A 12,397-nucleotide genomic window follows, 5' to 3' on the forward strand; every position below is an offset into this window, starting at 1 on the left:
CACACACACACACACACACACACACACACACACATCGGGGACAATGATTTGGATTAAATTCCCTAAACTATTTTTTTCTTCTTTAAAAAGAAAAAACCCAGGCCCTATTCAAACATTGTCTGGCATGATGTTGACTATATATTATCATTTCACTGATCACTTTAGTATTGAGAAACTTAGCACTCTCACCAGGCTCCAATCCAATCCAATGGGGGCAAGTGTTTTAGCCTTCAAAAGACATGATAGATAATCCTTTTCCAAAACAGGAAGCTCACAGTTTAATCAGATGTGTCTTCATATATCATACTGAGGAAATGGTTGCATATCACACATCACAGTACACACAGTAGATACTACCGTTTCCTCAGTAGAAGAACATATGAAGACACATCTGATTATGTATCATGAAGGCTGAAACACTTGTCCCCATTAGATTGGATTGGAGCCTGCGGTGAGAGGATGCAGCAGTGAAATGATGGCCTGTACTAGTCAATATCCCGCCAATGTTTAAATAAATAAAATAGAAAAATACAAAAGTGAACCTGTCCGGGGCGGCCGGGTAGTGCAGCGGACTAAGCATCTGTCTACCACCGCAGATACACTGGTATCGAATCCAGCTGTCAGCGGTGCCTCCGGCTTGGCCGGTCGTCATACTGGCACAATTGGCAGTGTGAGTGGGAGGGAAGCCGGTGGGTGGTAATCTGGTCGTTGTAAACAGCGACTCCTACAGGTTGGTCAGGGCGCCTGCACAGCGAGGAAGGGATCTGGGTGAGGTAGTGTGCCCTCCCATGCGTTACACTCACCCAATGAGAGTCCTGCAAAAGAGACTGCTGGCTGTCTCCTATGTATCGGAGGAAGCATGTGATAGACTTCAGTGCTCCCTAGACCGGCAAGTAGGGGGCAAATGCGCGCAACGACCAGGAAGGGGAGGGGGAATTGGCATAACGACAAAAAAATGGGATGGGAGGAAAATACAAGAAAAATATGAGGAGAAAAAGTGGATAAAAAAAAGGGAACCTGTCCTATAATGTAACCCTTAACCTAAATATGAACCCAGGAATCACCTTTTCTTCAGTTACGGACAGTGGGTCTCATTCACCAAGGACTTACGACAAAAAGGGCTTTCTCTTAGGGCCATTTGAGACCTTTTCGGACCGATTTTGGGATATTATATTATATTATAATATATTGTCTATATTCATGTCTTGCCTGAAAAGGTCTCAAATGGCCCTAAGAGAAAGCCCTTTTTGGCGTAAGTCCGTTGGTGAATGAGACCCAGTGATTTTATCCCCTACTAGCCCACTGGTTTCTAGTCTGAAATGTGTGTCCAATTTGATCCCAAATCAATCAATCAACACACACACACACACACACACACACACACACACACACACACACACACACACACACACACACACACACACACACACACACACACACACACACACACACACACACACACACACACACACACACACACACACACACACACACACACACACACACAATGTCCACACAGAACTTTCATATTCAATCACTAACAATGTATCTGGTCTCTTGCTTCTTCTTGATTTCAGGTGTCTGATGCATCAGGGTCCATGAAAGTGTCCATTGTGTCAGAAGAGAACCCATTCCTGCAGAGCCACCTTCTGTCAGACGAATGCTTTATTCTCGACCACGGCAAGAGCAAGATGATATTTGTATGGAAAGGTATATGAGCATCTGCAAATGATTTATAGATGTTTTATGAATGTCTAACAAATCATTTGCAACGGCCCACATGTGGGCCCTCTTTGGCGACCTCTAGCCGCTCGGGTGTGCATAATCTTTAATACAATATATATATATATATATATATATATATATATATATATATATATATATATATATATATATATATATATATATCGATTTAAAGCCCTATTTGTTGCCTGTCGATAGCCCTGTGAATCCGTTCAGCGGTTCTCGAGTTACATGCCGATATGTGAGGCGTGCGCCGAAGTACACTCCATTGTACAAATACCACTCCCGACTCTTGAGCCTCTACCTCCGTCAATCATTATTGGACAGGGTTGTAACCAATGAGTAGGGCTTTCCAATGGTACCCCACGGGGGAATGAGCGAATCAGGGATCTAGGTGAAAAGTCACAAGCCAAAACAGGAAGAGAATTCTCCCTCGAATGCATTGCAGTCTATGAGAAAATCGTTTTCCGAGCCCTCTCACCTTTTACCAAAACCGCTGCTAATTACTCATTTCTGAACGAATTTCTATTAAATTTGGACATGTACTACAAAATACTTCAGGTTATGGAGGCAGGGTGTCTTTTCAGCCATACCAATGTTTTTGGAAATACTACTTCTGGACTACTAACTACTACAGACAAATATGAGTAACAAGTTTTTCTACAACTCAAGTTCAGACCTATGTTACTCTATTTCATTAGCACTAAAAGTGAGTTTGTCATTATAGATGTTTTATGAATGTCTAACAAATCATTTGCAACGGCCCACATGTGGGCCCTCTTTGGCGACCTCTAACGAATTTCTATTAAATTTGGACATGTACTACAAAATACTTCAGGTTATGGAGGCAGGGTGTCTTTTCAGCCATACCAATGTTTTTGGAAATACTACTTCTGGACTACTAACTACTACAGACAAATATGAGTAACAAGTTTTTCTACAACTCAAGTTCAGACCTATGTTACTCTATTTCATTAGCACTAAAAGTGAGTTTGTCATTATAGATGTTTTATGAATGTCTAACAAATCATTTGCAACGGCCCACATGTGGGCCCTCTTTGGTGACCTCTAGCCGCTCGGGTGTGCATAATCTTTAATACAATATATATATATATATATATCGATTTAAAGCCCTATTTGTTGCCTGTCGATAGCCCTGTGAATCCGTTCAGCGGTTCTCGAGTTACATGCCGATATGTGAGGCGTGCGCCGAAGTACACTCCATTGTACAAATACCACTCCCGACTCTTGAGCCTCTACCTCCGTCAATCATTATTGGACAGGGTTGTAACCAATGAGTAGGGCTTTCCAATGGTACCCCACGGGGGAATGAGCGAATCAGGGATCTAGGTGAAAAGTCACAAGCCAAAACAGGAAGAGAATTCTCCCTCGAATGCATTGAAGTCTATGAGAAAATCGTTTTCCGAGCCCTCTCACCTTTTTTTTTTCTTTTTTAAACTTTGACCAGTCACCTGGTTCTTTTAGCGTTTATCGCTTTTTCTTCGCATTCATACTTGGTCAAGTTCGACCGACAGATGCAGGCTGAAAGGGTTCAGATGGGGGGGAAAGACACTCTGGGAAAGGCACGGCTGCCGTCCGGGATTCGAACTCGCTCAGCCCCAGATCCGCGCGAGCGCGGTTGTCCACGGCGCTGAAATAGCACTCGCGGTACGTGGTGAGCTACTGGAGCTCCCGCCCTCTCACCTTTTACCAAAACCGCTGCTAATTACTCATTTCTGAACGAATTTCAAATATTAAAAATTATGAAGTCTATGAGAAAATCGTTTTCCGAGCCCTCTCACCTTTTACCAAAACCGCTGCTAATTACTCATTTCTGAACGAATTTCAAATATGAGTAACAAGTTTTTCTACAACTCAAGTTCAGACCTATGTTACTCTATTTCATTAGCACTAAAAGTGAGTTTTCTTTATTGCATCTGAAACGTCAGAATGTCATCTTTCAAGGCGGTTAGGTGGCCGAGCGGAGATTGCGTTCGTCACCAACCCCGGAGCTGTGAGCTGGATTCGCCTGTTCGAATCCAGCTCACAGCTCCGGGGTTGTCACCAGCTTGGCTGGCCGTCTGCACTAATACAATTGGCTGTATTAGAGGGTGGGAGAAGCTGGCGGGGTGGGTCCGGGTCGTTGTAAACAGCGACTCCTACAGTTCGGTCGGGGCGCCTGCTAAGCGCGGATAGGACTTGAGGGGGATAGTGTGATCCTCCCACACGCTACGCCCTCTCGATGAGAATCCGCGCTGCCAGGTGAAAAGAAGCGGTGATTGGCTGGACGTGTGTGTCGGAGGAAGCACGTGGTAGCCTCCACTCTCCCAGATGATCTGACTGTGGGGGGTAAGTGCGCAGCGACCAGGAAGGGACTGGGAACTGGCATACGACTAACATTGGGATGGGAGAAAATCGGAGGAAAATGGAGGGGAAAAAAGACAAATAAAAAAAATAAAAATAAAAAATAATGTCATCTTTCAAAAGAGACCTGGCTCATGCATGTGCTATAAGTATAAAGTATAGTATTTTGGTTTGCAAAAGAAGTATGCAGTCCTCAAAAACGAAAACTAAAATGGCCAATTTTGGGGGGCGCCTTAAACATGAAAAGACAAGTCTGGTAATTGCTTCGTGTCTATTCATAAAAGCCAGATCGTTCATAACAGGTGATCAATCAATCAATCAATCAATCAATCAATCAATCAATCAATCAATCAAATGTATTTATATAGCACATTCAGACATGACACTTGTCAACCAAAGTGCTTCACATAGCTCAAAACAAAGAAAAGTGCTGAAGTATAAAATAAACAGAAAATAAAAACAACCAACGGATAGACAAGGAAACAAAACAACAAGTCAAAAAGCAAGGCAAGAGTCAGAGTGAGTCAGGGAAGGCCAGGCAGTATAGGTGGGTTTTGAGTTTCAATTTAAAGGACTCGATGGAGGGGGCAGATTTTATGGACATGGGGATGCTGTTCCAGAGGTCAGGGGCTGCGACAGCAAAAGCATGCGCCCCCTAGACTTGAAATTGGACCTATGTGATGAAAAAGTCAACAAATAATGAACAAACTATTAAACATTTGTTAACGATAAATAGTATTCACTTTAGATTAGGGCACACAATAACATCTGCAAATGATTTATAGATCTTTTAAGAATGTTTTACGAATCATTTGTTGAACATGAACAAATAAATGGGTATAGTAGTTTTTTCATATCCATTTTTCAAAGCATCTACAAATGTGTTACTACACATTAAATAACATTATTTAATGATGAACAAATCAAGTACAAACAATGTTGATAATGAGTTATAAATCATTTGTAAATGTTATACAAATATAGCTATAACTGATTTAATAATCATTTATGAATGTAAATGGTTTGTTCATGATTAGTTCATCTACAAATACCTTATAAATGTCTTATAACTGCATAAGTGTTATTATTAAGTGTTACCAAATGGGGTTAAATCACAGTATTTGATTATATTCTTGTAAATCTTTGTACCTCTGTCCTCTACCTAATTCTATTGAACCATGGTAGCAAAATCTATTGGACTATTCTGTCATTTCCATATTTTTTGGAACAATTTAGTTGACAATTCATATTTACTATCGGAGAATAATCTAACTCTTGGTTCACACTATCTTAAAAATAGAGACGCCCACTTCCTCCCTGAATTACTCTGATCTTATCTGATGTTGAGCTGTAAGGACTCAAACGTTTAGTTTTTTCCTGGCCACTGTTAAAGGACAAGGTTCACTTTTTTCTTTTAACACAGGCCCTGTTTAAACATGGTCTGGCATGATGTTTTAGGAATTAGGCAGACCTTCTAAAGCTCAAATTCTACTATCACCAACACAATTTAGTTAAAGACACAAAAGAAAACCCACTAACCTCTTATTGTCTTCTACTATCATGCACTCTTCCACTAAATAATCTTCCTTGCCTATATTACTACCTACTAATATGTCTCTACTACTATGCACTCAACACTGCAGCACCCAAGTTTCAACACTGTTTGTTGAACATTGCTACTCAGCTGAAAGAGTTGTACCCTTCCTGCTGACTTGTTGTACAGAACCTGTAAGTCGCTTTGAATAAAAGCATCAGCTAAATGATAAAAATGTAAATGTAATTGGACAGTAATATTGGGACGCAACCCTTCATGGCTCCAATGTTGTTTTGAATAGCTTGTCATTTGGGTTTTTCACATAAGGATTAATCTCATCTCTAGGGCGGCTACGTGGCGTAGTGGGCAAGGCGCTCGCCACGAAATCTGGAGACGCTGGGCTTGCCTGTTCGAGCCCAGCGCTCCACATTTGCTTTCAGTTTAGCTGGTCGTCCGTACTAATACACATTGGCCGTATTAGGGGGTGGGAAACTGATGGGTGGGGATCGGGCGTTGTGGACAGCGACTCCTACAGGTCGGTTGGTGCGCCTGCGCAGTAGAATCAGGAAGTGTCGGGGGCAGCGTGAGCCTCCCACGCGTTACTCCTCGCCACTGAGAGATCGAGCTGCGCAGGTGAAAAGATGCGACTGCTGTTACCTCAAGTACCGGAGGGGACTTGTGCTATGTATGATTTAGTCCACATTGCAGCCGGCTTGTGGGAGGCAAGAAACAGCGTTCGTGACAGGGGAGGGTTGAATTGGATGATACGAAAATTGGGATGGGAGAAAATATAGAAAATGGGAGAAAAAGTGGATAAAAAAAAAAAGGATTAATCTCATCTCTTTTATATGCTCTCCCCTCTATTCCATCACAACTCTCATGATGTCTGAAGGCCGTAACGCCAACCCCAGCGAAAGGAAGGAGGCCATGAAGAGCGCTGAGGGTTTCATAAAACAGATGGGCTACCCAGCAAACACACAGGTTAACATTATCATCCATCATCACTTATTCTTAGTAGCACACAGGTTAAAGCCCCAATCCGTTTTTAACTATATACCGCAGTTACTATATACTATAAGTGTATACATATATTTTTTCCTTTATATATATAGGAGGAGTTTGCTTTTAGAAACGTTTTAATCCACCATCACTCAGAATAGAGTTGTCATAGAAAATGAAAGTCCTCTATGAATGAAAATGAAGTCTCCCTTTCTGTTTGTGGTGGGGCTGCCCATTGGTTTACATTTGATTTGGGTCACGGATTGGGCCATTCATGAACATTATCTTTCATCACTCCCTTATATTTATTCATCACAATTAATGGTCCACAGTGTTCATCTTGTGACAATCAACCTTGGTTTTCACTCCATCCAGTGTGTGTGTTACTAAAACTAGCAACAAATCAATAACATCAGTACATTTGTATTAGAACTTGAACTTGTAGGGAATTCACCTACAGGTAGTTACATACGGTATTATGTGTTTTCTGGGTGATAATGTTGTTGTTGTTTATTTCATGTATATTTGATGTTGATTGATTGATTGATTGATTGATTGAAAAGTTTATTAACAGATTGCAGAATGGGTACAGTACAGTACAGCTCAATACATACAATTGTTAAGGGGATGCAGACCAGAGAAAGACTTTCGTCTTGTTTACATCAGGGTCCCCCATTTTCAATTCATCATAACATCTATGACATACATGACATACAGATAGACAGTACTGCTACATCTATACATTTATGACATATCAGATTTGCAAATACAGTACTGTTTGTGATACAAAAGTGTCCAGAAAAAGAGTGTATATACATTTGGCGTAGAAACTGTACATTGGAGGAGGTTGGGTGGGTGGGGTGGGGTTGGGTGGGTGGGTGAGGGCTGTACATTGGAGGTGGGGGGGGATAGGGGGTTGGGTAGGGGACACACACACATTTTACACTGTACATTGGAATACTGACAAAGCCTTACTTGGTCATTTACTGTACAACTAGGTTAGGACATTTGTAGGGGCCAGTTTCGAATTGCAGTCTCACGTAGGTGTTTTTTGAGAGTGTTTTTGAAAGTGGGTAGTGATTCACATTCCTTTACAGCTTTAGGTAGGGCGTTCCACATTGATGTGGCATAATTGCGAAACGTGTTTAGTCCCTTGTTTGAGCCGAATCTGGGTTTTACATGATTTGTGGAGCTCCCTCTGGTGTTGTGATCGTGGTATTCACTGACCTTTGGGAAGTATTTTGACATGTACATGGGTACCTTGGTCGCGTAGTGTATCTTGTAGACCAGGCCCATTGCAAGTTGCTGTACTCTGTCGTCTACTCTAAGCCATCCTAGGTTGTCAAAGTGGGCAGGGGTGAGGTGGGTTCTAGGAGTCAGGTCAAGCAGTAGTCTGACTAGCTTGTTTTGAGATGTTTGTAATTTGTTTTTTAGTGCCTTTGAGGTGCTTTGGTACCATGAGGTGCAAGCATAGTCGTAGTACCCTTGAATGAGTGCTCCTGCTAGAGTCTTCAGGGTATTCTTGTTTACCAGAGAGGAGATCCGGTACAAGAATCGCATTCGTTGGTTGACTTTTTTTATTACATTGGATGCCATTTTGTCACAGGAAAGATTAGCCTCTAGGATGGAACCCAGGTAGGTAATTTCATCTTTCCTTGTGATAATATTGTCACCCACTGTAACCGAGAAGCCGTCGGTCTTGCTGAGTTTGTTATTTGAACCGAAGAGAATGGACTCTGTTTTGCCCATGTGTAATGATAGTTTGTTGTCGGCGAGCCATATGCAGATTTTGCCTAGTTCCGAGCTGAGGGCTTTTTCAACCTGTAACTTATTCTTGTCAGAGACCAGCAGGGCTGAGTCGTCCGCAAACAGGAACAAGTTGCAGTCACAAGCTGACGACATGTCATTTGCATAAATTAGGAATAGTAGCGGTCCTAGTATGCTTCCTTGTGGAACACCACAGCTCACTGTGAGGGGGGGGGGGATAGGGTACGTTTACCTCCACCATCTGTTCCCTCCCCTCCAGGTATGATTGTATCCAGCTCACTGATAAACTATCAAAACCAATTGCTTTTAGCTTGTCAATCAGAATGGTGTGATTGACAGTGTCGAAGGCCTTTTGTAGGTCCAGCATGACCATGCCGCAGTATTTGCCCACGTCCACCTCTTGTTTGATGTGGTCGTTCAAGTAGAGAAGGCATGTGTCAGTGGAGTGGGATGTTCTGAAGCCAGATTGGAATTCGTAGATTAGATTTTTTTCCGCAAGGTACTTTTCGATCTGTTCGTATACTATTTTTTCCATGACTTTCGAGATGGATGTAAGGATAGAAACAGGGCGGTAGTTGCCCGGGTCTAATTTGCTGCCCTTTTTGTGCAGGGGTGTTACTCTCGCAATTTTGAAGTCCTTGGGGACGTGTCCCTGTTTTATGGAGAGGTTTATTATGTGTGTGATGACTGGGGTGATGGCTGCTGCTGAGTCTCTGAGGAATTTGGAGGGGATGTTGTCATGGCCAGTGGCCTTGTTTGGTTGGAGGGCGCTCAGTTTTTTGAGTACCTCATCTGTAGTTACCATTTCCAGTTTGAAATCGTCTTTGTGGACGCCTAGGTTCTTGTAGTATGCTACTATGTGTTCTACCCCATACTGCCCTGAGTGGGAGGGTAGTTTGTTTACCAGTGTTGTGGCTATGTTTGTGAAGAAAGTGTTTAAGTAATTGGCTACATCCAGCTTGTCTGTGATGAGCGTGTTGTCCGTCTTTATGTTTATGTTTGAGAACCTGGTTTTAAGTTTTTTACTGCAGCCTAGTTGATTGTTGAGTAATTTCCAAAGTTCACGTGGTTTATTTTTGTTTTCCTCGGTTTTGTCATTGATGCATTTTTTTTTAGCAGTTTTGATCATGGAGTTTACGTCATTTCTTAGTCTGTTTCTTTCTAGTTTGAGTTCAGTCATGTGGTCTTGGAGTTCACTGCTCGTGCTTTTGGTAAGCTTTGACTGGCTTTTTACGAAACTCAGAGCATTCTTTGTCTCTGGCTTTCATAGCGGTCAGTATTTCAGTGTGCATCCATGGCTCAGCGCGATTTTTTACCCTGGTGGTTCTTAGGGGGGCCATGTTGTTTAGTATTGATGAAAATTTGGTTTTGAAGCCAAGCCAAGTTTCTTCAACCAGCGTACCATTGAGTTCATCTGACCAGTCCAGACTCTCCAGTTCAAGGTTAAAGGCCTCGCTAGAGTAGGTTTTGAGGTCTCTAGATGTGACTGTTTTGTGACAGCCAGCCTTTAGTTTTAGCTTTTTGCGGGTACAGAATATCATATAATGATCACTTAACCCACATGCTATAACCCCTTTATTGGAGATCTTGGACTTGTCAGAGGTCAGTATGAGGTCAATGGTAGTCTGAGTTGATTCACATATCCTTGTGAGTTGGGTGATTAGTTGGCTGAGGCCGTGCAGATCACAAAACCTATTGAAGGATTTGAAGACGGGTGCATCTTTTTGTTGCATATCCGTGTTCCAATCCCCAATAAGAATTTTTTCCGCATCCTCAGCTCCAGCTAAGCACACATCCAGAGTATCATAAAAGCCAGTTTGATCTGGCGGTCTGTATATTGTGCCGACTAGAACAGATTTTGCCCTTTCAAATAAAATTTCCACCCATACAGTTTCAATTGTCTCATGATGAAGGTCAGTACGGGTAATGAATTTGGTGTCCTTATGTATGTACATACAAACACCACCTCCATACTGGTTTCTGTCATTACGGACTATAGTATAGTTTTCTAACTCTATTTCAGGGTCTGTTACAGATGGGTCAAGTTTAGTTTCAGTAAAGCATATTATGTCTACCTTACCGCTCATAAACAGGTTTCTTATCTCATCCAGCTTATGCTTTATGCTGTTTACATTCAGGTGAAAAATGTGTAGTCCGTTTTTATTTGCTGTGGTATTGATGTCGTCAAGTTCCAGGTAATTGTCTTCGTCTGTGTCTGGTGCTGCTGTGGGGGAGGGTGGGGGGGGCTTTGTTGTTGTCTCCGTGAGGTCTATGTGTTGGTGTGTGGGGAGGGGGGAGTCCTTTGTCCTGTGTCTTCTCTGGCGGCAACCCTTTGTCCTCCTGGGCTGGTAAACATAGCCAGCCTGGCTAGGTTGGCTAATTTAGCAGCCGATTTGACCGTGGGGTTGCCGGTTGGGGGGGCTTTGTTGTCGTGGGTGGGAAGGGTGGAGGGGGGGGTCGGGTCCCGCGCCGTGCTGGTACAACAAAGGACTCGTTCCAGAGTCCTTTGTTCCTGGATGTTTTCGCTGTTAGCTCTGCTGGCTAGCCGGCTATCGGGTGTTGAGATGTTTAAATCCTGCGTCGAGTTGGTCGTCATGGTTTCGACCCTCGGTTCACCTCCTCTCGCAGATGTCAGATGTCTTATTGTGGACCTCACTCACAAACTAACTGATTGGAATGTAAACTGGAAGTAGCCCTCTGAGAGATCATTACCCTTTAACAATAATGGTTCCTGGGACTTGTGTCATGCACTGGGTCCGATGGACGGTTAACACAATGTGCGCCATAAACGAGTTAACCCCGCTACGACGGTCATTTCATGTATGGACGAGGAGACATAATAGTGATAATCTAGCGTTGATTTCAGGATGATTAGATAATCAGCCGAAAAATTACAACGTGATGACTGGATTACAGTAAAATGCATTTTTCTCGCCTTTTTTCCTGGGATTACTGAAAAACACCCAAACCATACTCTATTCAAAGCGGTATAAAACGGAAATGTACGGATGAAACAATCTGTCTCGGGCATGTTGACTAAAAGCAACTCACTGAGAGCCGACGGCATTATTAGACCCATAGATATAATATAAGATATATTTTAAGCACTCGCAAATCTCACAGTCTAAAACTATATCCATTGAATAAAGACCTGGCGATGAATGGGGTATCAGCGCCCCCTGCTGCTGGCGGTCAATGTGTTAAGTAGTCAAGTCAAGTAAGTCAAGTAATTTATTTATAAAGCACGTTTAAAAACTCAAGAGCCAACCAAAGTGCTGTACAATCAAAGCATAAGATCAATGTCCTAATATAAAATTCACAAATACAAAAAGGCACAACAGGACAAGACAGTACATTCAGAAAATAGGACAACAGTAGGCCAACAAGCGGATAGGGGAGCACAAAGCACAATATAGCACACAGGGGACAGAGGAGCACAAGAGGAGATGCAAAAGGGAGGGGCCAGGATAAAATTGCATGGGAGTGTGTGAGTTACGCCCCTCCCATAGTCGAGCGGACCATACACGGAGCAGACTCCCACGGGCTCAAAGCTGACCCAAAGGGTACTCAAAGCAGAACCACAGCAGAGTCCAAGTGCGAAGCTCCTATTTTCTGACGTGCGGACGTCAGAAGTTAGGGTGTGTGAAGGCTAGGGAATAAAAGTGGGTTTTTAGACGGGCCTTAAATGTCTCCAGCGAGGGGGCAGATCGGATCTCCAGGGGTAGCTGGTTCCACAGTTTGGGGGCCACGGCCTTGAAGGTCGCCTCTCTTTTTGAGTCTGGTGCGGGGGGGACCAGCCAAGCCTGGTTGGAGGATCTTAGTGACCTGGGTGCTGCGTAGGGGGTGATGAGCTCTGTTATGTATAGGGGTGCTGCACCCGATAGTGCCTTAAAGGTCAGGAGGAGGATTTTGAAGTCTATTCTAAGTGGGACTGGGAGCCAGTGTAGGGAGGCTAGCAACCTAGCTGCAGAGTGCTAGACATGGCTGCAG

General features: G+C 43.1%; 1 protein-coding gene across 1 annotated transcript in view; it reads left to right on the forward strand.

The window, feature by feature from the left end:
* Positions 1–12,397, forward strand: part of scin (scinderin) — a 40,101-nt gene that overhangs the window by 5,241 nt on the left and 22,463 nt on the right. The window contains exons 6-7 of the mRNA XM_084312889.1: positions 1,578–1,710; positions 6,534–6,622. Coding sequence (XP_084169015.1) covers positions 1,578–1,710; positions 6,534–6,622 — 222 coding nt within the window. The remainder of the gene's footprint in view (positions 1–1,577; positions 1,711–6,533; positions 6,623–12,397) is intronic.

Source organism: Notolepis coatsorum, assembly GCF_963971535.1.
Source record: "Notolepis coatsorum genome assembly, chromosome: 4".
NCBI lineage: Eukaryota > Metazoa > Chordata > Actinopteri > Aulopiformes > Paralepididae > Notolepis > Notolepis coatsorum.